Source organism: Globicephala melas, chromosome 18 (assembly GCF_963455315.2).
Source record: "Globicephala melas chromosome 18, mGloMel1.2, whole genome shotgun sequence".
NCBI lineage: Eukaryota > Metazoa > Chordata > Mammalia > Artiodactyla > Delphinidae > Globicephala > Globicephala melas.
Window position 1 is genome coordinate 15,547,762 of NC_083331.1, and position 27,201 is coordinate 15,574,962.

At 47.8% G+C, this 27,201-nt stretch overlaps 1 protein-coding gene across 1 annotated transcript in view; it reads left to right on the top strand.

Annotated features, from left to right (window-relative positions):
• Positions 1-27,201, top strand: part of ATP7B (ATPase copper transporting beta) — a 77,105-nt gene that overhangs the window by 28,048 nt on the left and 21,856 nt on the right. Inside the window, 8 exon segments of the mRNA XM_060287999.1 lie at positions 9,456-10,644; positions 16,289-16,546; positions 18,329-18,492; positions 20,027-20,188; positions 22,229-22,305; positions 23,716-23,890; positions 24,978-25,211; positions 25,934-26,025. Coding sequence (XP_060143982.1) covers positions 9,456-10,644; positions 16,289-16,546; positions 18,329-18,492; positions 20,027-20,188; positions 22,229-22,305; positions 23,716-23,890; positions 24,978-25,211; positions 25,934-26,025 — 2,351 coding nt within the window.

Consider the following 27,201-nt stretch of genomic DNA (forward strand, 5'->3'; position numbering starts at 1 on the left):
GCCTGCGCTTTCCGTATCATATCCAAAAAATCATTGCTGAGACTCATGTCAAGGAGCTTTTCTCCCCTATGTTTTCTTCTAGAAGTTTTATGGTTTCTGGTATTGCACGTAAGTCTCTAACCCATTAGAGTTAATCTTTGTGAGTGGTGTAAGACAGGGTCCCAATTTCATTCTTGCATTCTACATGTGAATGCCCAGTTTCTCAGCACCACTTATTGAAAAGACTGCCTTTTCTCTGTAAAGTATTCTTGGCTCCCTTATCAAATATTAATTGACCATATATTATTATTATTTTTGAAATGGTTTATCAACCACTTACATTTCTTTTTCTGAGGATTATTTTAAGTAGCAAGTTCCTATCGTGCATTTGTAGATTAGCATAAATTATAAATATTAAGTTTATACCTAAGTCTTTCAAAGGAATATTTGTTTTCTGTACAGCTGGTCATACCTATAATTCTAGGTAGAAACCACCACCTTCATTAACCATTCTAGTATACATTTCTTTGTGATAAAATAACGACATTATTTCATCAAATCTGATGACCATGTGCAATTTATCAATAATAATAATTAACAAGAAGAATAATCCCAAGTTCGTTGACTTCCATCACATAATATAAATACCTGAGTTAACTTAACATTGTTTGTGTGATATTTTCTTCTAACCAGTCATAACATTGCGTATATCTAACGTAGGTCTTTTCATATCGTGAAAAGATCATATCATGAAAAAGTCATATCATGATCTTACCATCATTCTGGGAAATGACTAGGGAATTATGACCTTATGGTTCTCACTCAGACTATTTCATTCAAATGTAAAAAAATGTTCTAAGATGATGACAGTTGCTTGATAGTGACAGGCCTGCTATTTAAAATTTCTTTGTTTGGGAGAGGCTTGAAATATAGAGTGTTATCAGAGAAGATTCTGAAGCAGAAAAAAATGCCGTTAATTGATAAATGTCTGATGGAATAATTGTTACAATAGGTGTAGACCTACTAGAGAGTGGACTTGAGGATATGGGAAGGGTGAAGGGTAAGCTGTGACAAAGTGAGAGAGTGGCATGGACATATATACACTACCAAACGTAAAATAGATAGCTAGTGGGAAGCAGCCGCATAGCACAGGGAGATCAGCTCAGTGCTTTGTGACCACCTAGAGGGGTGGGATAGGGAGGGTGGGAGGGAGGGAGATGCAAGAGGGAAGAGATATGGGAACATATGTGTATGTATAACTGATTCACTTTGTTATGAAGCACAAACTAACACACCATTGTAAAGCAATTATACTCCAATAAAGATGTAAAAAAAAAAAAGCAACGGAAACGGCTGATAGTGAAGCTGTGTGGAGTGAGATTGCAAACGGGGTTTCTGAGGTACTATTGGGAAGTGCTTCTTGGAGAGGTCTTAGAGTTTGTGAATTTCTAAATTTTATTTTTTTTGTGCGTGGAAAACAAGCTATGTTGTCTGTATGTGTTGAGGTTGTTAATTTTATTTGTTGTTAATTTGTTAATTTATTTGTTGTTAATTTTATTCTCTTTTTTTCTCCTGGGCAAATAATGATACAGTGCCTTCAGTTTTTCAGCGAGGGTTTATATTTTTCCTCATCGTGGTCAAGAGAGAGAAACAGGCAGTAAATGGTCATTTGTGTGGAATTTCCCAGAAAGTGCACAGTGAACAGCAGGGCTGGGGGTGGCCCTGCGGCCAGAGGTCAGGCTGGAGCCCACACGGTCCAGGCACACTGTGCGCCCTCTTCGGTGTTTGAACTAATGCCTGAGTTGTGGCTTGTTTTTTCAGTAGACAAACTGTAAGTAATTCTCACTGGAAGTTCTTTCTGGACCTCTGTGAGCCAGTGTTAAAGGACAGTTAGAAGGGGTTGAGGTGGGCGTGGGGGAATATGTACACGAGTTTTAGTGATTAGTTCTTATCAGTAAAACGGTGGAGAATAACAAGTTCCCTGCCTACTTCTCTGGACCGCTTTTGAAGATCGAATGAGGCCATGTTTGTCTTCATAGTCAGTCATTTTCAAACATTTATGGCGTTAGCCTTTTAAGACTTCTTAGCATTCAGACCTCCCTGCAGAACTGGGATGGGCGTTATTGTTACCTCCTTTTACACCTAAGAAACCTGAGGCTTGGATTTGCTCAGCCAAGGCTGGAACTCCTACCCAAGACCGTCGGACATCCCTTCAAGAAGTTCACAGCAAATCGGAATGGCCGATATTTAAACACATAGATGTGAAAACGTTCTTTAGAGGATAAAGCCATGTAGAAATATGTCATCTGTTCATCATTGCTGTCATCTTTATCACAATGATAATGTTATCGCTGCTTATGTCAGTGTGGTTTAACAAAACATTTTCTTCCTTGCCTTAGAGAAACTGAAAAACCACATTTGTTTTCTGGTATAAAAGTAGTACTTGGGCTTCCCTGGTGGCACAGTGGTTGAGAGTCCGCCTGCCGATGCAGGGGACACGGGTTCGTGCCCCGGTCCAGGAAGATCCCACATGCCGCGGAGTGGCTAGGCCCATGAGCCATGGCCGCTGAGCCTGCACGTCCGGAGCCTGTGCTCCGTGGCGGGAGAGGCCACAACAGTGAGAGGCCCGCGTACCACAAAAAAAAAAATAAATAAAAATAGTACTTGTCTGTTTTTTCTTTCAGGTTTTACTAATTGGAAAGTATATACAGATAGTGAAAAATCAGAACGTCATAACTCACCCGTAGATAACCTCAATTTTATGTATTAATACCTAAGTATGTATTTGCTTAAATCTATGTAAGTACAGGTTTAACATGGGTACATTGATTCTTCTTCAGTGGAGGTCTTTCGGGGTCTTAGAGACCGGCACCCATTTGCCTGGTGTGGTTTGGGTGGGATCTTTTCTTGAGTCAGTCACTTCTGAACCTTCTTCCCCGTGTATCTCTGAAGCTCAGAGAATTCTCAGGTACAAATAGAGCAGAGGGACTTCACTGGTGGCACAGTGGTTAAGAATCCACCTGCCATGGGTTCGATCCCTGGTCCAGGAAGATCCCACATGCCGCGGAGCAACTAAGCCCATGTGCCACAACTACTGAGCCTGCGCTCTAGAGCCCGCGAGGCACAACTACTGAAGCCTGTGTGCCTAGAGCCCGTGATCTGCAACAAGAGAAGCCACCACAGTGAGAAACCCATGCACTGCAACGAAGAGTAGCCCCCGCTCGCCACAACTAGAGAAAGCCCGGGCGCAGCAACAAAGACCCAACGCAGCCAAAAATAAATTAAATTTTAAAAAAAGAAAAAAAGAGAATAGAACAGATACTATGGGTTGCAGGCCAGGCCCAGACCCAGGCCGACCAGTGATCTTAGCCACACCCTCACCTCCATGCTGTGCTCACTCACCTGGATGTAGCCTGTTGTTACCTGATAGGTAGTGTTGGGAGGAAGACGCTTTCCTCTACCTTTCTGGGTTCTTCTGGCTGGTCTAAGAATGAAGTTAACAAGAGACAGATTAATAGGAGAAAGTCAAACATAAGTTTAATAACATGAGTACATGGGAGAGACCAAGAAAAATGAACTCACCAAGGTGGCCGAAGCCCACACCTTAAATGCCATCCTCAGCCAAAGACAGAAGAGGATGTTGAGAGTGGGGAGGGTCAGTTAGGGGAAGTTACCAGGAAAAGCACAGTAAACAAGGGTGATTGTGGTCCACATTTCAGTCACTTCCTTCTCCGTTGATAAATCGAGTTTCTAGAGATTTGGTCAGCCTCCTCTTCCAGGGACAGAGCGGGACATACCCTTACAAATGGAGAGTTCCCTTACAAATATCAGTGTTTCTTACAAAAAGGCAATTCCTACTTGGTTTTCAGAGCCCTTTCAGTGTCTGCTGTTTACCAGAAAATAACTCGCTTAAGACAATATGCCAAAGAGATGCATTTTAGGGTGGTAAGTTCTGCTCCCCTATAGTAGTATGTGGCTGTTTTTCTGTTTTCTTCATTTTGCTCTTCGGTATTGTAGTCTCTTCCCCAATTAACATGGCTAAAAAGAAAAAGTAACCTTCGAATTTTTTTAAAAGAAATAGAAAGCCTGCTGGACTTTGGGCTGGATTTAGATCCCAGCTCCGTTATTTAAATAACCTTGGATGAACCTCTGAGTCTGTTTCAGCAGTAAAATGGTGATAAGAATATCTACTTACAGAATTATCTTGAGCAGTAGGGATATGAAATGCCATCCTCATAAAGTAACGCCGAGAATCATTAACTACTTGCTACTATTGGGTCTGTGTACATATGAAAAAATCAGGACCTTTCTGTATTTTGAATTCCATGAAAGTTCAGGTGTATAGGGTTGTATGGGGTGGAGGTTATATACTGGAAAAGTTGCAGGCACGTATAATATTTTTGCCTCATAAGTTGTTAAGGGTGTTCCATATCCTTCAAAGTGAAAGGAGTCGGGCTTCCCTGGTGGCACAGTGGCTGGGGGTCTGCCTGCCGATGCAGGGGACACGGGTTCGTGCCCCGGTCCAGGAGGATCCCACATGCTGCGGAGCGGCTGCGCCCGTGCGCCATGGCCGCTGGGCCTGCGCGTCTGGAGCCTGTGCTCCGCGACGGGAAAGGCCACAACAGTGAGAGGCGCATGTACAGCAAAAAAAACAAAAACAAAAACAAAGTGAAAGAAGTCTCAGGATAAGTGGGTGAGTGGTGTCCAGTTTAAGGATGTTGGGGATCCACCTGTAACTAAGGGAGCTCAGAAGTGGCGAGTGGTTCTTCCCTTGTACGTGTAGTAGCATTGCTCTTTGATTTGTGATCACAGCCATTTTCTACCAGGCACGTCATTTCTGGGCTTTGCAATTTCAGTCTGGCTTTGAAAACGTTCATTAAAACATACCACCCCATTTCCAATTTCTTCATACTAGACTGGCCTCTCTTATTTTCCTTTCCTGGCTCCATCTTAGCAAATCAAGAGTTTATATACCTTTCCCTATCTTTTTGTTTAAAAGCCCTGGTACTCTCAGCAAATTCCATGTGACCAGGCCGCCTAGAGAGGTGGCAAAGAATCGCAATTCATTTTTGGATTCCTCTCTGTGGAATTACCCTCTTCTCTGGTGTTTCCAGGCGCTTCTCAACCTCATGCCTACCGTACTAATAGTTTATTGAAAATTCAGAAGCCAGCCGCCTGATGTTGGGCCTGCAGAAGAAGTCCCCAGTGTTTGTCCTCAAGGAGTGTATAATTTAGTGGGACGTAGACAACATTGGGAATTCTACCACGTTTTCCCTGGACACACAGTCTGTACCCTGGGCCCACTCTCCAATGTCCATTGCTTCTGATGAGCCCTTAAACCTAGACATGTTTGTTTCTTTGAACTCAGTAGGGGAGTTTTTCCCCACCCCAGAGATTGTCTTCATTGAAAAACGGAATTAAAAGCACAGTATGTGCGTACACTTAAAAACGATCCAGATACCCAACAACTGTTATGAGATTGCTCCTAAACCAACAGGTACGCTGGTGTTTCATAAAGTTATGTTATTTGCAAAGCTTTGTCTTCTGTAACTGCTTGTCTTTAGAAGCCTGCCTGTGTAGAAGGGAGACCTCTGAGTATTATTTGCTACAAACAAATAGCTTCCAACACTTCTGCAGACTCCTTTAGCAGGAACATAGAATCGATAATCCAGGGATTAAGAGCCAGCTTTGTGGCTTGGGTTTGGTGAGTTGTAGCTCGACCTGGGACCAAGAAACATAAGTTGGGTAGTAAATCATTAGGGGTTTGTTTTTCCAACAGACTGGGTGATTGAGAGTTATGTCTTATAAGGAGGTAATTTCTGCTTTACTAAGATACTGTATTGAAGTATCTAAATATCTTTAGAATAGCTTCTTAGTTTTTCCTGTATCTTTTTTTTTTTTTTTGGTCACACCATGTGGCATGCAGGGTGTTAGTTCCTGGACCAGGGATTGAACCCAGGCCCCCTGCAGTGGAAGTGCACAGTCTTAACCACAGTCTTTCCCCCTGACCTGCATCTTTTTTCAGTTAAATAAGTATTTAATTCATACCAGTTACAATCAGGTCACTGCTGCGGATCTCCTTTATTCTCACATTATTTTAACTTAATGTTTAAATTAATCATGTTCTAGAATTCGGTAACACGTGTACATTGTACAGTAAGGTGTACAGTGAAAAGTAACTCTTCCTTCCCACTCCTGTACCCCAGTTGCCTGACCCCTTCAGCTGCCCAGTCCACAAACTCTGTGCCAGCTTCTTATGTGTTCTTCCAAAGGTAACTCCATACTTGCATAAACATCTGCGTGTGTTGTATTCTTTTTCTCTCACAAACAGTGCTAGCATGCTGTGATAGACTTATTTTGGTGGTCCTCCCAGTGAACTCCACTTCCTTGTATGTAAGCACTTATGTAACTCTCTTCCTTATTGACTGAGCTTGGCCACGTGACTGGCTTTGGACAATGGTGGATTAGCAGGTATGATGCAAGCAGAGGCTTGCTAAGTGCTTGCACACTGGGACTTGTTCTCTGTGAATGCTAACTACTGTGACACTCCCTCTCAGAACCCAGAAACCCCCAACGGTGAGGTACCCAGCCTAGCCACGTGCAGAGGCTACATGGAAGAGAGCCAAGGTCCCTGCCAACAGCAGCCACCCTCAACCTGCCAGCCATGTGATGAATGAGCCATCTTCTTGCAAGTGGAACCTCCAGCCCCATTCAGCCACCCCAGAGATGAGCTTTACCTGCCAAACCCTGTCCAAGTTGAAAAACTGTGAGCTGTCTTCATAAGCCACTAAGTTTGGTTTGTCTTGAGCAGCAGATAACCGAAATACTAGATGCACTATATATTCTTTTTTCTTGTCAAAGGCTTACCTATTATTTATTTATTTAACTTATTTTTGGCCGTTTGGGTCTCGGTTGCAGCACGCAGGATCTTCGTTGAGGCATGCGGGATCTTTCGTTGTGGTGCGTGGGCTTTTCTCTAGTTACGGCATGCAGGTTTTCTTTTCTCTAGTTTGCGGCTCACAGGCTCTAGTTGAGGCACACGACCTCAGTAGTTGTGGTGCATGGGCTTAGTGGCCCCGTGGCATGTGGGATCTTAGTTCCCTGACCAGGGATCGAACCCTAGTCCCCTGCATTGTAAAATGAATTCTTTACCACTGGACCACCAGGGAAGTTCCTAGATGTGCTGTATATTCTGTGCCTTGCTGTTTTCACTGAACCATATATTAGATACCAGTCTATTTCACTGTTTATAGAGTTGCCTCATTCTTTTTAAGAGCTAGATAGTATTCCATTGTACATTTGTGCAGTAATTTATCAGCCTCTATTGATGGACATTTATGTTGTTTTCAATGTGTTGTAGCATCTAATATCTTTGTTGCATGCTTCCTTTTGCATGCAAACAAATATATTTATTGCCTAAATTCTTAGAGAGTCACTGGGTCAAAGAATATGTGAATTTGTTATTTTAATAGATATTGCCAAGTTGCCTTCCCAAGAGGTAACATTCCCACTAACCCTGGGGAATGAGTCAGTGGGTGCCAACTTGAATGGTGAAGACCGTGTCAACCTCACATGTGAGGTGGGAATGTTAATATTTCTCCTTTAATGTTGCTTTTCATATATTGAGAAGCCATTTGCATTTCCTTTTTGATGAACTGCCTTCTTTTTTCTGTTGGAATGTTGGCCTTTTTCTTTTCGAAGGCGCTCTTTATATATTAAAGGAATTAGCTCTTAATTTGCTTAAGGTGAAAGCAAGTCTTTTTTTTCTCTCGGTTTATCTTCTGCCTTGGTTTGAACAATTTGTTTTCCTCTTATTGTGGTTAGATATACCAAACTTTTATTTTATAGCTCTGGATTTTCTTGCTTTTGTTTTGTCATATTTAGGCTTTCCCCACTCTGAGATTATAATAGATATTCTCCTATGTCTTCATCTAGTACTTTTATTATTTTGCTTTTTACGTCTTCATCTTTGATCTGTCTGAATTGTCTTCTGATATGTAGATTCCAAATTTATATTTTTCCAAATAGGTTTCCCAGGTGTCTACCCAGTCGTCCGTTAATACTGTTATGCCATGTCATCCTTATCATATACATTTCTGTATTTACACCATAGATAATTTCAGTATGTTTTTTGAATCTATCAAATTTTTGAGTTACTGTCTCATAAATTACTTAATTATCCCTTTTTCTCTATTTTAAAATATTTTTTTAAATTCCTTATAATTATTAATCCCAAACTAGCTTGTGATTTCCTCTGTGGATATACAAATGAATATTTATAGTCTGTTTTAAAAGTTATTTAAACTTTCATCTTGTGAAGCTGCTCAAAATCTGAAGTTGGAAAGATAAGCATTTTATGCACAGGGACAGAGAAGATCAATCCATGTAATCGAGCTTCAGCTGAAGATGAGTAGGCTTGTGTAGGTGTCGAGTGACATGCTTTTTTATCCGTTGCCATATACAAAGGCCTGTGCCCAAATGCCTGAAGCAGGTAATAGTACTAGTATAAAAACTATATCTAGTTAAGAGAGTGGTGAGGCTGGGACCCTGCGAAAGGGAAGTTTTGTTAACAGAATGGCTGAGGCCACATCATGAGAAGACATCAGGAAACTACACTTGAGCTGTGATACGCTAAGAAAATGAATCCGTTTAATTTGGTGAAGCACGTGTCGTTTTTAGGTAATGTCTCCAGCGGCCCTGAGCACCCGGCGGGGCAGGGACTCAGCCGAGGCAGAACAAGGCAAGTGCCTTGTTCAGCCCAACTTCCTGTTCTTCCAGCTTTCCCCCTCCCCCTCCTCTTGGTCCCCTTGGCACTGCCGTGCTCACTTCCGTGGCTCCAGGGGCGTCCTTCGAGACCTTTTTTCACAGGCACTGTGGTCTGGCCCCATGCGCTGGGAGGTCTGCATTTGGAACATGTGCCCTATGGCTATTAAGTCTAACCCCTGCTAAGAGAATGAGATGGACACCCCTAGAAAGAGATGCAGAATTAGGGTGTGGCCTATTCTGTGTATTTGCATTCCAGCAGGACGTCCAGAGTTTAAGCTGGAAGGACCAAGTCCAGTGGGGAGATTTCAGGTGTCAGCCGGAGTCGGGGAGGTCTTGTGGGACCTGTGCCCTTCTGCTGTGGGCTGCTGTGCTCTCTGCCTCTGTCGTAGGCCTGCCATGCTTGTTCTGTGCGGGTCAGCCCCATCGTGCTCTCCTTTCCCACAGAAACCTTCATGCCTTCTACCAAGGTGGGCAGTTGACTTCTGGGTTCAGAATCACAGAAAGTCAGAGCTAGAAGGAACCCCTCTGAACCCTTTCATATGATAAGTAATGTCTTTATAGATTTCCTCCCCTTTTTTAATGTTCTCGTACTCTTGGGATGTTTGGACACCAGTGGTATTGTTTTCCATTTTCTCGGTGCCACACAAGCTGGGAGATTTTAGAAAATGTTTAGTTTTAAGGATAAAAAATGTTCTTTCTCTTCCTTTTAGATCCTGCCTAAGATTTCCTGGCCTGCTCGAACCTGGGAGCCAACGATGAAGCAGAGTTTTGCCTTTGACAACAATGGCTACGAGGACGGCCTGGATGGCGTGCACCCTTCTCAGACGGCCACCGGCACCATCAGCATCGTGGGCATGACCTGCCAGTCGTGTGTGAAGTCCATCGAGGGCAGGGTGTCTAGTCTGAAAGGTATCGTGAGCGTTAAGGTTTCCCTGGAGCAGGGCAGCGCCATGGTGAGGTACATGCCCTCAGTCCTGAGCCTGCCTCAGGTTTGCTGTCAGATTGAGGACATGGGCTTCCAGGCCACTGTGGCGGAGGGAAAGGCTGCCTCCCGGCCATCCAGGTTCTCGCCCGCCCTGGAGGCTGTGGTCAAGCTTCGGGTGGAGGGCATGACCTGCCAGTCCTGCGTCAGCTCCATAGAAGGTAAGATCGGGAAACTGCAGGGCGTCATGAGGGTTCGCGTCTCGCTCAGCAACCAGGAGGCAGTCATCACTTACCAGCCTTACCTCATCCAACCCCAAGACCTCAGGGACCACGTGAACGACATGGGGTTTGAAGCCGTCATCAAGAACAAGGTGGCCCCCGTGAGCCTGGGACCTATTGACATCAGGCAGCTCCAGCGCAGCCACCCAAAGGCCCCTCAGGCTTCCATTAACCAGAATGGCAATAACTCAGAGACCTCGGGGAGCCAGGGGGTGCCCCTGTATCTGAGAGTGGATGGAATGCACTGTAAGTCTTGTGTCCTGAACATCGAAGAAAATATTGGCCAGCAGCCAGGGGTTCAGAGTATCCAAGTGTCCCTGGAGAACGGGACTGCCCAAGTCCAGTACGACCCTTCCCGCATCTCCCCAGGGACCCTGCAGAGGGCCATTGAGGCTCTGCCACCCGGGAACTTTAAAGTCTCTCTACCCGATGGAGCGGAAGGGAGTGGGACAGACACCAGGAGCCCCCAGGCGCCCGGTGTGCGCTGTGCTGCAGTGCTGGCCATCGCTGGCATGACCTGTGAGTCCTGCGTCCAGTCCATCGAGGGCCTGGTTTCCCAGAGGGAGGGAGTGCAGCGTATCTCAGTGTCTTTGGCTGAAGGGACAGGAACGGTTCTCTACGATCCATCTCTAACTCACCCAGCAGAACTCCGAGCTGCGGTGGAGGACATGGGATTCGAGGCCTCCGTCCTGACTGGTACGTGGTTGATGCTAAGTTCCTTGGATTTTTAGCTTCTTTTCTGAAGAGAACACTGATTCTGTGTTCTTTTTTTTTTTTTAATTATTATTTTTGGCTGTGTTGGGTCTTCGTTGCTGCTCACAGGCTTTCTCTAGTTGCGGCGAGCGGGGGCTACTCTTTGTTGCAGTGCACAGGCTCTGGGAGCATGGGCTTCAGTAGTTGCAGCACGTGGGCTCAGTAGTTGCAACACACGGGCCCTAGAGTGCGAGGGCTTCAGGAGTTGCAGCGTGTGGGCTCAGTAGTTGTGGCGAGTGGGCTTCACTAGTTGTGGTACACGGGCTCTAGACCGCAGGCTTAGTAGTTGTGGCGCACGGGCTTAGTTGCTCCGTGGCATGTGGGATCTTCCCGGACCAGAGCTACAACCCGTGTCCCCTGTATTGGCAGGCGGATTCTTAACCACTGCGCCACCAGGGAAGCCCCTGTGTTCTTTTTAAAAAGAGTACTTTGGGAACACCTGGCCCTTCTCTCTCCAAAGGAAACATCATCATTTGCTCTGAGATTTCTCTGCTAAACAAAACAGAATAATAAAGACAACAGGACCCTGGTTTCACCACTTGGAGCCCATTCTGTTGATAGTGGGAAAGAAGGGAAGGATATGATGATGGTTTCCCTTCCCACCCACCCCCGACCATGGCTGTGAGAAGGGAGGGGTGTGTGTGACAGCCTTCCCAAAGCAAGGTGCCCACATACCTTGATGCCACGCCACTAGACAGTTTCCAGGGTGGTGGCTGTCCCCAGGCCCCCTCCCATTGACCCGCCAGCCACTCACTTGCCTGTTTTCCCCTCCATTGCCTTCACTCGGGAGCCCAGCAAGTTGTCTTAGCGTCCTTCGTGTTTCTGCCCCTCACCAGGTCTGTGTGAGCTGTGGGCTGCTGAGCAGCGAGGTACCTTCCCCCACCCCCACCCCAAGAACTTATGTGGTAGCAGGGAGGGGGAAACCACGTGGGGCAGCAGGTGTCAGCCCTGTGAGGGGGAAGGGGGGCTTCTAGGGAGGGCTCCCTCTGGGGGGGGGTGGGAGTGAGCCAGTGAGCCATGGGAGGTGGCAGAAACATGGCCGGGCCCCCTGTCCTGCCCCTCATGGCTGACTCCCACTCACTCCCCCCACCCCGAGGAGCCCTTCCTAGGCCCCTGCACCACCCACCCCCAAGGGGAGCGGGTGAGTCATGTGGAGCGACTGGGCCCCATTCTGGGCTTTGTCTTTGTACCAAGTTTCAGGAAGGAGATTTGTTTTGTTTTGTTTTTTTAAACAAAAATCAATAAGGAAACTGGAACAGTAAATCCTGTACTCAGAAGCTAAGACATGTAGTATGTAGTCGCCATCTGCTATATTTGTATAAGGTTTAAAGTCTTAAAACAGTGGAATCAAGTTATCAGCAGTAAAAAGAAATTTGCATTGAACTGTATAATGCAGAATAATTGAACTTGACTACGTAAACCTGGAGAGAAAACAGGGATTTTTATTAGCCAGAATTATGAGAATTATGTTTAGCCCAAGAGGTATTTAGGCAACCAGATTTAGCAAATAAAAATACAGGACGGGCTTCCCTGGTGGCGCAGTGGTTGAGAGTCCGCCTGCCGATGCAGGGGACACAGGTTCGTGCCCCGGTCCGGGAAGATCCCACATGCCGCGGAGCGGCTGGGCCCGTGAGCCATGGCCGCTGAGGCTGCGCGTCTGGAGCCTGTGCTCCGCAACAGGAGAGGCCACAACAGTGAGAGGCCCGCGTACTGCAAAAAAAAAAAAAATACAGGATACCTAGTTAAGTTTCAATTTCAGATAAACAATGAGTAACGTTTTAATATTAGTATGTCCTGTGCAGTATTTGAGACATACTAAAAAATTACTGTTTATCTGAAATTCAATTTTACCTGGATGTCCTGTATTTTACCTGGCAGTCTTAATTTAGGATAAACCATAAGTGTGCTGGTGACTGTCTTTTATAGCCACTTAAATGCGAAAAAGGCATTATTTGTATTTGGTCGGCCATTCTGGATTGACCAGGGGCTCCTTGAGGACTGTCTTCAAACCATGTGATTTGTTTCTCCTTTGACTCCGCAGCACCCAGCACACAGTAGGTGTTTGTGAAGGAAACGAAGGAGAAAGGAAATAACAGGCTGGGACAGGCAGGGTCTCAGGTCAGCCGATGGAGGGAACTCTTGAGAGAGATTACAGAGCTGAAAAACCAAACAGGAACTGGGAGGGAAAACAGGAAATTAAAAAAACAGGAAAACCACCCACAGATGGGAGGGTCTGAGGGAAGGCAGGTGTTTAGTTTACACGAGCCCAGGGGCTGAGCTTGCCTGGTGGGAACTGGCCAAGGGCAAGGCTATGGCAGGAGCCGGGGCCCCGGTGGAGAGATGGCAAACACTTGGGTCCTCCTCCTTTCTGTCCTGTTGCTTCCTGTTTGTTACCTCCATGTGCCAAATTTAATCAGAAACCAGTTGACAAGGGAGCCTGGGAAAAGTGGTTTGCAGGGGTCAGCCCCTTGGTAGTGGAGCAGGGGGAAGGAGGGAGGGAAAGGGTCTGAGAGCATACGGGCAAGAGACAGGCATTGAGTTTCAGTCCCTTACTTGACAGCTAAAATACATTTAGACCAGGTTGTAGAAGGCAGCTGTTATTTCTTCACTTGTTTGCATGGTAAGTAGTTTTTGAATGGATGGATGGATGGATGGATGGGATACATGAATACAAAGTGAGGAAAATTCACCTGTTACGTATAGCATGTTCCTCTCACCCTCATAAGTGAGTGATGTCACTTTCAGGGCACGGTTCCCTCACCCCTGCACGTGCTGGGGGTCTTCTGGGGCCCGGGTCCTGTGCCAGCTGCCGTGAAGTGCTCAGCGGCAGTCCAGCACCCGCCCACAGCGGTTCACACTCTCCCGGGGAAGCAGGTCACAGAGGCCCCTTGTATCATCCAAGGCAGGTTAGAATAAATGTTGTAACAAGGAAGGTGTAGGTCAGATGCTTTTGGGATTCAGAAGAATCCCGCTTGTGGGGCTCCCAAGGACATGATGTAGGGGTGACCATGGAGTTGGGCGTGGATAGGATTTAAGAATGGATAGGATCTGAACAGGCAGGAAAGGGCAGGACTGCATGCCAGGCGGAGAGACAGGCCAGCACCCTGGTGCAGGCTACCGTCCTCTGCTCCTGGATCCTGGAAGGGGGTCCAAACTGGTCTCCCTGCTTCCTGCCTTCCAGCCCGGTCCCCAACCAGCTTTCACAGCGATCCTGTCGCGCTGCTGACCCTCCTGGCCCATCCCGTCTTGTATTGTGAGTGGAAGAGTCCTCATGGTGGTCCCTAAGCCGCTCCCTCACCCACCACCTTTCTAGCCCTGACTCAGTTCCTCTTACCAGGCTTGTTCTCACCTCAGGGTTTGTACTTGCCGTCCCCTGTGTCTGGAATGCTCTCCCTGAAAATGCACACAGTGTTCTTCATTTCATAGCTGCTCATCCGGACTTTTCCCAGGGCCTATATCATTTTTATATAGAAATATATAGGTTTGTATCATACATAGTTTTGTAATCTCTTTTTCGCCCTGTGACTTATCATAAACATAACTTACGGGTCCATCCGTGTGTCTGCAGTACCATGTTCAGCGGCCGCATGGCCTCCCAGCATATGGGTGTACCATAACTTCGTTTCCTCTTTATTTTTCCCATCTATTTTGTGTGGATGTCATTGTAAATAATACTGATAGGATTGTTGTGACTGTAAATACAATTGTCCGTGAAGACAGTCTTCAGACTACGTGATTTGTTTCTCCTTTGTGCACGTCCTTAATTATTTCCTTGTGATAAATATCTGAAGGCATAATTGCTGGGTCACAGGGTATCAGCATTACTTCATTCCATCACAAATATTTATTGTGCCCCTACTAAGTGCCAAGCAATTAGAGGTACCGTTCTTGATAATACTGTCAAATAGATTTCCAGAAAGTCAAATCAATTTATATGCCCACCCGTAGTGTTGGCATAGGTTGATAAAGGACCCAGTAGCGTAGGCTTATTTGGGTTTTTGTTAATTTATTTAAACTTTTTTTTAGCAATCTCCAGAAGCCCAGAATTTAGTTGAGTTAGACCTCAGTGCTGGAGGTCTAACGAATACTACTGAAATTGCTGACAACAATATTTGGGTAGAAAGGCAAGTGAATCCAGGAGGTGGTGATGGACTGGAAAAAGAGGGAGGGGCTGGACAGGTGCAGGAGGGTCTGGTGGGGGTGGGAGCTAGAATGTTAAGAGCTGACATCCAAGGGGTGGAGTCATTTTGAAGAAGGACAAAGTCCAGGAGAGCAGAGCTGTGCTGGGTGAGGTGATGGTCTCTGCATCCAGAAGGTGGAGGGCTGTAAGACCAGAGCACTGGAGGGTCTTCGTCCATCGACTGCACTCTTAAAGTGAGTGGAAGTAGTTTTAGCACTTTCCAGAAAATGAGCTTCTATGTTTTGCAGCTGTGGACTTTGAAGTAAGGAGAGTTTATCATCAAATGATGTCATTTTTTCCTACATACTCTTCAAGGTATTTTGTGTCATCACAAAACTGTGACTTTTTGGAGTGATGAAATTTTCTGTATCTTGATCTGGTCGATGGTTAGTTACATTGGTCTATATATGCGTGGTGGGTGGAGTAATGGCCCCCAAAGATGTCTGCTCCCTGACCCCTGGTACTCGGTGGGGAAAGGAGAACTTTCATCATTGGAGCCGGACTACTGGAAGTCCAAATGGAAAGAAATTACCCTTGGCTATCAGCTCAGACCTACACGGAAGTTAATTTGAAGTATATCGGTGGCCTGAATGTGGAGGTTCATTTAAAATAACAGAGGTGCCAGGAGAGCATGTCATGGCTATTTTCAGCGTGGTGGTGGACACATCTATTAATAGAGCACAGGATGCACTCACCATTGAAGTTGGTGTAGTTGACTCTAAGTTGGGCTTCATTAACGTCAAGGACTTCTTTTATCAAAAGAAATACCGTTAGATGAGGGTGAGAAAGCAAACCACAGACTGGGAGCCAGTGTTTGCAGTGGGTACAGCTGACAAAGGGTTCCTGCCCAAAATGTATGTAGGACCTAGAAAAAGGACGAGAAAAGGGCCAGCGACTCAATAGAGGTGTTTGGGGGCATTTTGATTCTCACGGGGAGGGAGAGGACCTCTGTTAACCAGGATGTGGCCAGGCGTAGAAGCTCGATTCCCTGCTTCACACCTGAGGGGTTTGGGGCAAAGCATTTAATTTCTTGTAACTCTTTTCTTCACTTGTAAAATGGGGATGGTAGTAGTACTTGCCACAGGGCTATGTTAACAGTTAAAGGAGGCCAGACGTGTGCTTAGCAGGGTGCCTGGTGCGTTCTTACCACTGCTTTACCGCCATTGTCTCATTAGAGCATTCGTCTACCCGGAACGTTCTGTCCTTGCAGTATCGACGTGTTTTCCTATGTATGGAATCGAGTGCCTCCGTCTGGTTGTGGGGAGGGAGAGACGGTGATGGAAACACCAACCCCCCTTTATCTTCTCCAGGAACTTTCATCTGAACATTGTCAAGCTTGAGCCTCCTGTTCCGGAAAAAAAATTATCCATTCTTCTAATTTGAATGATTTGTGACATTCTATCCTAGAAAACTGTTCCAGCACCCACGCTGGGAACCACAGTGCTGGGAGCGCCACGGGGCACACGGCGGCTGGTGCACCTGTGTCCGTGCAGAACGGGACTCCCCAGCCCGGGGGTCTCCCTACAAACCACAACCCCGGCCTCGTGTCCAAGTCCCCTCGGGCCTCCGAAACCGCGGCCCCGCAGAAGTGCTTTCTACAGGTCAGAGGCATGACCTGCGCATCCTGTGTGTCCAACATAGAGAGGAACCTGCAGAAAGAAGCTGGTAAGAGGTCTCCACCGCGCCGAGCTGGGATGCTGCTGTGGATGGTAGCGTGTAGACTGCTGGAGGCCACGGTCAGCAGCGTGGGGCGGTGTGCCCTTGGCACGAGATGGCCTTGGGCATCTCCACTGACTGCATTGATCAGGAGCCCTGATCACCTGGCAGCGGCTCATTGTGTGACAGGACAGATGTTTGTCTAATGTTCTGGGGCAGTTGGCGTCCTGCTCTTTAAGAAGTACTTAGTTTGAGATAAAATGGATTGCTGAGTAAGTTAGCCATGGGGAATCCGGTTTAAAGGTCAAGGTACTGTCATGGGTGGCCTCCGCAACTAGCTTGTCCTGGTAGTAGTCTGTGGTTTTCCCTTCCAAAGCCTCTTACGGTCAAACACATAAATAGCCTGCATTCTGTCCTGTTGTCATTGTAAATCATAGCGTGTTGCGGAAATGCCAAAGTTTTGTCCTCTAAACGACATTGCCAATCTGGTTTTTTTGTTGTTTTTTTTCCGGTACGCGGGCCTCTCACTGTTGTGGCCTCTCCCGTTGTGGAGCACAGGCTCCGGACGCGCAGGCTCAGCGGCCATGGCTCACGGGCCCAGCCGCTCTGCGGCATGTGGGATCCTCCCGGACCGGGGCACGAACCCGCGTCCCCTGCATCGGCAGGCGGACTCTCAACCACTGCGCCACCAGGGAAGCCCACCAATCTGGTTTCTTAAAGCTGAGAGTGCAGCGAAAATCCTGTCCCAATTTTTTGTTTGGAAAATACCTTAACCGTGACTCTGCCGGCCTCCGGGGTCACCTTCTCTCTTCCCGTGGCTCCGTACGTGGGTCCTTCTGTCCGGCTCAAGGATAACATGTTTCCCGCCTCCTGCTCATCAAGCCTGCAGCTTCCTGGCGCTCTAGAAGGTGGCTCTCAAACCAAGGTGTTCTAGGAGCTCCTCTGTCGCCTGTGGGCTGGCGGCTCAAAAGCTAACCTGTGTCTCACAGGGCCCATGATTCTCTTCCCGACTTGAATCCCTCATATTTATCCTTTATGACATTCTTTCTAAAGCACATCATTCCTTTCATTTATGTGAATGAGCCTTTCTTTCCCCCTTAAACTAAACAACAGTGGTAGCAAGATAGTCCGCAGGATTTCTTTTTCTTTCCTGAAAGTGATTAAAAACTGAAGAAGAGTATGGAAAACCACTTTTGAAAGTGATTTTTTTCTCCTGTGTCTGGAAGTGGAGAAAAAAGTACACCCGTTATGTGACAGCAGTTGCCTGGTGCAGACACTGTCCCTTGCTTTGAGGTGTGTGCCCGCACCTGTGTCCCTTGCTTTGAGGTGTGTGCCCGCACCTGTGTCCCCCAGAGCCTGCCTCAGAGCGGCGCCCGCCGGGCCAGCAGTATGGGCCGTGCCTGGGAGCCAGGCAGGCCTGCAGAACCTCACACCCTCCCCAGACCCACTGAACCAGCGTTTTTGCTTTAACCAGGGCCTAAGGTGAGTCATATGCCCAACAAAGTGTGAGAATCACCTGGGGAGCTTTAAAAAGGGCAAAAAAGATGCCTGGTATCCACCCTGAGAGATTCTGATTTAATTGGTCTGGGTTAAGAGTTAATCACCAGTCAGGTGATTGTTAAAAGCCCTCCCCCCTGCCCCCACCCCAGGTGATCCTAATGCACAACCAAGTGTGAGAACCACTGTTCTAGAAGCTTCTGGGGCAGAGGTTTTTCTTTGTTAGCTTATGTTGAACACATCATCCCCCGAGGCCTTGCCTGGAGTGTTCCAGCTGTGCCCTGCTGGTTTCAGGGATTCTCTCAGTACTGGTTGCGTTGATGGCTGGAAAGGCAGAGGTGAAGTATAACCCGGAAGTTATCCAGCCCCTGGAGATAGCGCAGCTCATCCAGGACCTGGGCTTCAAGGCAGAGGTGATGGAGGACTGCGCGGGCTCAGACGGCGACCTCGAGCTGATTGTAAGCGCAGCGGCTGGGCTGGAGCGGGGGCCAGGGGGTGCGGGCCTGAGACAGCCCACGGAGGCCTTCTGACGGCAACCGGGGTTGTGGTCAGGACGTTCCCCCTTCTTGTATGTATCCTGTTCGTTGCTATTGGGTTTTCCTTTGAAGCCAGTGACAAGGACCTGCTCGTTTTGTGAAGGAATGTCCACTATGTCAGAAAGTCGCAGGCGCGCGTCCCGCCAGGTCCCGCCAGGCGCGTCAGGGTATCGGGAGGAGGAGGCAATGGCGTTGGAGGAAGAGGAATTGGAGACGGCAGCTGCCCTGAGCTTGTGGCTCGAGGGAGTCGAACAGGAACACGTCCCGTGAGGCCGAGAGGAAGCTGGAATGCCAGAGGCGTCTCGAGGCCCCGGGACGGGATGGGAGTGAGCGAGGCAGTCGGGGCCACCTTGTAGGCACAGGTGTGTCTATAAGGTACTTGGTGACCAGAGTGTCCCCAGGCGCTCAGTCCGGGGTGAACGCCAGGGGTGGTGCTGTTTCCAGGGCTGCTGGGGAGCGGAGGGACGAGGCGCTGGTATTGTTTCCTGTCTGCCCACTCTTGCCAGCGGCGCTAGTCAACAAATCATCGAGGACAGAAGATAGCTCTAGTATTTCAAATACACCGTGTTCACAAACACTTCTGCGCAAAGCTCTTTTTGTGCAAATAAAGGGAGACTTAGAAGGAATCCACGAGGAATTGAATAACGCTGTTAACCGAAGTGAAAACTTCTTGCTATGTTTAGTCACTGCCATTAGCGGTAGGTAAGTAAACGTTTGAAGAAAAAGTACTGCGGACACACGTGGCACTTTGAGCTCCTGAGAAGTGGAGTTCTTTGCAGAGCACATCCTTTGCTCTGGATGGGCCTCGGTGTGTGCAGAGGGGCACAGTGTAGTACTCGCTGGGTCAGACCTCCGGGGCCCGAGGTGCACATCTCTGCGCACACTACGGTGTGGAAACCTAGAGCAAGACAATCAGTGGGGCAGGTGAAAACATCTTTTTGAACAATGTTTTTTTTTTCTTATTACAGTGTCCTATAGTTGTATTGTCGTCACATGCTCAGGCATTTCATGTCTGTATTTAATTTGTATTCTGGGAAGTGCTGACCACTGATACTCAGAAGAGTGAGTTGTCCGGCTTGCCTAATGCATAGTACAGGGGTGGCTGGCTCACTTGGAACTTCTTTCTCAGTGCACACAGCACGGGGTGGCAGAAATGCAAAACCAACACAGGGCGTAGAGTGCTGTGAAAGCCCGTTGTTAGCAGAGCTGTGAGTGGGGCCTCGGTCCTTGCCATCTGCTTAGTGATTGGTCGCCTGTACGTGAGTTGAGGAAGAACCACTGTTCATATCCCCGAGGCTCCTGCGGGAATGTCCGGGGTGAAAATCTTTCACCTGGGGGTTGTGAGTCCAGCGTCTTGGGAAGGAGGACAGACTGGTGGCTGCCTGTTAACCCAGCTCCCTGTGTGCCTTTGGTGGGATCCTCTGGGTCAGTGGGATCTTTGTCATCTTTGCCGCAGATCACGGGGATGACCTGCACGTCCTGTGTTCACAACATAGAGTCCAAGCTCACAAGGACAAACGGCATCACCTACGCCTCTGTGGCTCTTGCCACCAGCAAAGCCCATGTGAAGTTTGATCCTGAAATGATCGGTCCGCGGGATATTGTCAAAATTATCGAGGTAAATCATTTATCAAAAAACTATTGTACCCACCTTTTAAAACACAGTGATTTATAATCATCATAGAAAAATGAGCAAAATATAGCTAAGCAAAAAAAAAAAAACACCTAATCTAAAATCCTGCAAGATTTCCCGTGGAAATAATGTGACTCAACTTGTGAGCGTTTAGAAAATATCAGATAATTTGAGGGGGAATCAGTGAATGGGTAAGAAAAAGATGGGGAGAAAAAGACATTATTATTTTTTTAATTTCAGATATTCCCTGAGAAACAGCAGTATTGCCAAGATTCCTGGCACATGGTATTAAATTGCCTAATTGTGGGAATTCCCTGGCTGTCCAGTGTTTCACTGCCGACGGTCTGGGTTCGATCCCTGGTTGGGGAACTAAGATCCCACAAGCCATGCAGTGTGACCACCCCCCCCCAAAAAAAAATTGCCTAATTGTAAGTTTTTAAAGTAATATTTACATCTGTGCCACGTATCTACAGACCAAAGGAATGTTGGTGTTGGGAAGAATTACACTGCCTTTGACCACTATACTAGGCCTCCTTTACAGGTGGAGAGTTTAGTCATTTCTCCTTTGGAAAATCAATCACAGTGGTTTTCTGTACTCCCACCCCCATCGTTCCCTCACTTTGTCCACAGACATTCTGTGTCCTCTCTCAGGTCTGTATCATATCACACCAGGAGAGGATGAGCATTAGTGGTGATCTGAATGGGTCAAGATATCTGGTCAAAACCGAGCAAGATGAACTCATAACAACGAATGGTGAAGTTTAGCAGAAACTACTGCTTATGAAATTCCTTATGAAATTAAACATCTCATAGCAGGCTTCAAGTTGTTTTAAATTTTCGTGTGTGTGTGTGTGTGTGTGTGTGTGTGTGTGTGTGTGTTAAGAGAGATGCTGTCTGTTGTCTGGCCATGCAGAGCTCTTTGAGGTGCAAATACTGCTACTGCTGTTGATAACAGTGCCTCAATCTTAGAGGCAGACAATGCAGCTTCTTTATCAGATGAGGAGAGATCCCCCAGAGAGGTTAGGAGACTTTGATCCCTGGTCCCCAGCTAAAGGTTGCAGAGCTGGTGCTCCAACCCAGATCTCCTAGTTCCAAGCTCAGTGGGCATCCAGTTTCTGCCACCCCACGGGTCTTACAGAACAGTAGTGATAAGGCATTAATGAGGGAGAGCAGTCAACTGAGGCACTAATCCTTGCTGGCCTCCACCCAGCTGCCCAGCCCACCGCAGTCCCCTGCTTGTTCTTACTGGAGGTGTATTGCCAATGTCTGGCCCCCATTCCTGCATCTCTGAGGCATCTTTTCCTGATGTAATTAGGCCGGTATTAGTTGTAAAGGATTTGTCGTTAGATGGCCTTACATGCTCTTTCTTCCAACATAACTCTTGATACTGGGGAGTCCATAGCTCACAGATCCCGAGTTTATAACTCAGCATCGATCAGCTCAGGGTGTGCTAAGTCACCTCCCGGCATCTGCTGCCTTTGCCCACAGAAGGAGCAGCAGTCGCCTTGGAACCTCCGATGGGATCTGTACAGTGACGTGGGGACAGAAGTCGTGAGCGGAAAAACCAATACAGTCCTCTGAGGCGGTTTTAGATTAACTTTCTTTTTTTTTTTTAAAAAAAAAACTTTTTTTTCTCTTAATGTATTTATTTATTTATTTATTTATGGCTGCGTTGGGTACTCGTTTCCGCGCATGGGCCTTCCCTAGTTGCGGCAAGCGGGGGCCACCCCTCATCACGGTGCGCGGGCCTCCCACCATCGCAGCCTCTGTTGTTGCGGAGCACAGGCTCCAGACGCGCAGGCCTAGTAATTGTGGCTCACAGGCCCAGCCGCTCTGCGGCATGTGGGATCCTCCCAGACCAGGGCTCGAACCCGCATCCCCCGCATTGGCAGGCAGACTCTGAACCACTGCGCCACCAGGGAAGCCCTAGGTTAACTTTCTTATTTCCAAAGATGTAAAATGGTTTCTACCGATGCCTGTTTTAACCAAGTACCTTCTTTCTTGTTTCCTCTTTCTAATAACAAGGAAATCGGCTTTCATGTCTCCCTGGCCCAGAGGAACCCCAGTGCTCATCACTTGGACCACAAGCTGGAAATAAAGCAGTAGGTAGAACACAGAAGATAAACTGTAGCTCTAAGGGCTGCCTCTCCCCTGGCCCACCTCTACCTCATTCGGTGCTAATTGGTGTCCCTGCTACCTCCACCTTCCACGGCGCCTTCTGCTGAATTAGTTGCCTTTACCCTCGTAACGTTAATCCTCTAAAACAACGCTGTTCCACGGTACCTTCTGCTGTGACAGAAACGCTCTGTATCTGCACTGCCCAGTATGAAATGCAGCCAGTGTGACTCAGGAAGTGAATTTTTAATTTCCCTTCATTTTAACTAATTTTAATTTAAATAGTTACCTATGGCTGGTCACTAACAGATTGGACAGCACTTACGTTGGGAGGAAGGGAAGAGTGGGTTCTTTCTTTTATAGTATTTCAAGACTTTACTGGAGTGGGTCGAGATCTAGGATCCGAGGACAGGAATTACGGCCAAGTGGAAAGAAAATGGCTCAGGAAGCAGGAGACCTGAGCTCGTTCACTGTTGCAGATGTTCACTCATTCATTCAACAAACACAAGCCCGCTGTTGTATGCAGGGCACTGTGCCGGGTGCTAGGGGTGAATAAGGTGTCACCCCTACCTTAGAGGGGCCCTTGGTTGGGCTGGGAAGAGTGGGTGAGCAATGATGCAGGTGGGTTCTGGGGAGTCTGGGAAGCTAACAAGCAGGGGACACACGATCTGAGCCTCAAAGAATGAGTGGAAGTTTGTCGGTCTGAGAGGAGTGGGGTAGGAAACGAGGTCTTTTCGGGGCTTGGGGCCAGGGGCCTGGGAGTGTAAGACTCCGATCTCGCAGGCCCGTGGTCTTCGGATCAGCGGTGAGGCTACGCCTCCTACAGCTTCCACGAGCGCTTGGTTGGAATTTTGTGGTTGGTGAGGTTGATGTGAGACCATGGCTGTCACCTGTGACCCCGATTTCAAACTTCATCCAGGCAGCTGTACTGTTCACACTGACTCTGTTTTAATAGTTTAAAAGTTGAATGTATAAGTTTATACTAATGAAATGTTCCTTTTATCCGGTTTTTTCTTGGGAGTCTATAAACGATTGTGGTTTGAAAAAAGAGCGGTAGCAGCCACAGGCTGAGGATGGTCCACCTCTTTGGGGCTGAATTCTCAGTTTCTGGACCCTGGTTGCCTCACCTGTAGATTGCAGGTGCCACGTCAGCCACGGGCAGGCAGGGGCTGTGTCTAAACATCTCTGGAGCATCCTTGCAGTGAAGTTTAGACCTTTGATGTTCCCCTCAGATGGCCGATGTAGGGAGAGAACCTTGCTTTCACTTTAGCCCTTGCTGGTCTGTCCCAGACATGTGGCAGAGGCCAGTCTCAAACCAAGGCCTCGGGAGGGGACGGGGCCAGAAGCCAGGTGAGAGGCGGTACCTGATATGTCGGTGTTGCTGTGTTTCTTTCCAGGTGGAAGAAGTCTTTCCTGTGCAGCCTGGTGTTTGGCATCCCTGTCATGGGTTTAATGATCTATATGTTGATACCCAGCCACGAGCCCCACGAGTCTATGCTCCTGGACCACAACATCATCCCGGGACTGTCCATCCTGAACCTCGTCTTCTTTATCTTGTGTACCTTTGTCCAGGTGCGTATCGGGGGGTGGGTACACCTGCCCAGCGTGCCTGTGTGTGGCCAGCAGGTGCTCTGTCCTCTTAGGCCAGCACAGCCCTTCAGAGCACTCCAAGTGCAGCTTCGTTGCCGCTTTCCCACCACCCAGCCAGCTGCTGCTTTCTTGTCTTATGACCAGCTGGGGGGCGTCCTCTAACACGGGGGATGACAGAGAGCCTGGTTTCACGGGCAGTTCCACAGGTGACCAGACTCCCCTGGAACAGCAGCCCCCTGCGGCAAGGCTTGGAGATCCAGTGTGTCTTGTGTGCTTATGGTTCAGCTGAATTCGATGTTAGAAGCAGCAGCTGGACCACCCTGGAGCTCATGCTGCTCTCTTCCACGTCTTGGCTTGAATGACTGAAATGTGGTCCTGAGGAATCATGATTTAAAAGGGGCAGGCTTCGTGTCACTTCTGCCCTGGGGACCGCATTAAGTAGCTAGCTGTATTTCTAGTGGGAAGTGTGCCTTCCATTTATTTTGGAATAGAAAATGAAACTCCTGACTTAATATTAGAATTAATTAATATTAATTAGGATTATCTGGGGGCAAGTGTTTATAGCCTCAATTTGGTTTTTCCAGATCTTCATCTGCATAGAAAAAAACACATATTTACGTGCGTATGTACGTGTGTGTATATGTTCACATACTATAGACACAGGCTTTTTTTTTTGGCCGAAATAGGATAATACTAGATACACTGATTTATAACTGGCTTTTTCGCTTAACCACGTACTGTGTACATCTCTCACACCAGCGGTTAGGGGCCTAGCACGTTGTCTTCAGGGACCGCATAGCGCTGTCCACAGTATGAACGCACCATGATTTCTTTCACCATCTTCAGCATTCTCCTACTGATGGACATCTAGGTTGTCCAGTGCTCTGGGTCTTAAAGGTCTCCCTGGATCAGCCACTCCTGTGGTCAGAAGTCCTCTGAATCAGGAAGTACATTTCGTACACATCACTTATGGAGGAAAAAAGTCATGTCAGCGTTGAGGGGGAGCCCAGGGTATTTACAGTCCCGAGGGCCCTTGTCACAAAGGTCGCTCTCCCTCACCACCTTTCAGTTCCTCGGGGGCTGGTACTTCTACGTGCAGGCCTACAAATCTCTGAGACACAGGGCGGCCAGCATGGACGTGCTCATCGTGCTGGCCACGAGCATCGCCTACGTCTACTCCCTCGTCATCCTGGTGGTGGCCATCGCCGAGAAGGCAGAGAGGAGCCCGGTGACCTTCTTTGACACGCCCCCCATGCTCTTCGTGTTCATTGCCCTGGGGCGGTGGCTGGAACACGTGGCAAAGGTAACTGCAGCCTCGGGTTAAAGGAAGAACTGTTTCCTCAGTAACACAAACCTTAATTTATCTGAGCACCATGTTTAGAATTACTAATCATACACAATCTAGGGCAAGGGTTAAAGAAACATGAAGGCTACGTATAATTAGGTGTTCTGACCACCAATCTCCAAACTGGTCTCTGCTTCTGAAATCCCAGCTAATCTGGTTAATTATTAAAACCTTTGTTCAGATGCATCGTGCAGTGGAAAGAACCCTGGATTTCGGGTCAGAGCTCGTACCGAACCTCTTGGTACATAACTGAGTGTGTAGCTTCCTAGTCTAGAAATCCACATTTCCACCATAGGGTCGTGCCATTTTTAGCACCCTGCCTTGTTCCCAGATTTCAGTGTATCCTAATATAAGAGAGTGGGACTCAGGTCCTAAAAGAAATTAAATTGAACCTAAAAGAAAACAGTCATTGGGCAGACTGGCATTGTTTCTTCAATCTGAAATGTAATTCATAGAACTCAGTTGCACTGTACACTCAGCGCGGGGATGGCACGGCTGCGTGTTGACGGGCAGTGAGTGACACTCATCCCGGGAGAGCCCGCAGGCGTGCAGAGGGGCCGCGTTACGGAGGCAGCCTTTTCTTGCGGGGTTTTCTCTAACACCAGCCTTGTGATTGATGGTCTGGGTTTGCACAGGCCAGCTTAGTATCGCTCTCATTCTACCTTCTGGTTATTTCTTAGAGCAAAACTTCAGAAGCCCTCGCCAAACTCATGTCTCTACAAGCCACGGAAGCCACCGTCGTGACCCTTGGGGAGGACAACTTAATCATCAGGTGCGTTGTCTTCGTCACACGTCCTTGATCGATTTAGATCAGCCCTGTGTGCTACACATCACACACCTGTCGTGTGAAGGATGTGACACTAGACCTGGTGAGGGCCGGCAAAGACGGTACATGTTAGGAAGATGCCCCGTCTCAGTCCAGTTACGTAAACAAAGCATTTATATACTAAAAGATGAGCAAGGGTTCAAGGGGGTGTATGCTTGCTACATGATGAGTGAGAGGTACAGGCAGTGTTTCTGGAACTGAGGAGAGGAAGGCTCGTGGTGGTCAAGCAGAGCTTCACAGAGCATGGAGTATGAGCTGGGTCTCGCCCACAGGATCTGGAGGATTTGCACAGGCTGAGAGATAAGGGTTCAACTTGCCAAAGAATAAAAATGGGAGAACTATTTTTCTTCTCTATCAGGTTGGCAGACGTTGAAAACAATAACGCTCACTGTCGTCATTGGTGGGGCTTACATGGCATTTACTGTTTGCCAGATGCTATACTAACCTGGTTGCATTTAATCTATCCAAGAAAAAGCTTTATGAGGAAGGGACTCTTACTACCCTTACTGTACAGATGCAGAGACTGAGGTTCAGAGAGGCTATGCAACTGGCCCAGGGTCACACAGGTATTAAGTAGTGGAATTAGGACAGAACCCACGCTGCTGGTTGCAGAACCCGTGTTCTTTACACTCTTAAAGCGTATGTAATAACGTGGGCATTTTTACACATTAAGGCGTCTGTGCTTCTCCGGTCAGCCTCGTTTTCCTCTTCTAGGCAATGGTTATTTCTAGGCCTCCCTCGCATTCCTGAATCCTCTCTGGACCCACCACTTTCCCCTTTAGCCTGTGATCTCACTTCTGACTTGAGAATAGAAACTGTGATGGGAAACCCATCAGTTTCCTGTCACTCAGCCTGCAAAGCTGCCTTTCCCCACCGCACCGGTGGAAGAAGAGGCATCCCCCCGCCGGGGCCTCTGCTTAGAGCCATCCTCTGTCGAATTCTTACTATCTCCAGTGTCCCCGTCTCTGCTGATTCTTACCATCCAGTGTGACCTACTCCAAACTCTCCCACTACTGAAGCGACCATCGGTGGCCCTCCCACTGCGCACCCGCCGGTCCATCACACTCTTGCTGGTTTCCTAGCTGTGTCTCCGAGAGACAGGCCCCTGAGGCCAAGGCGGGT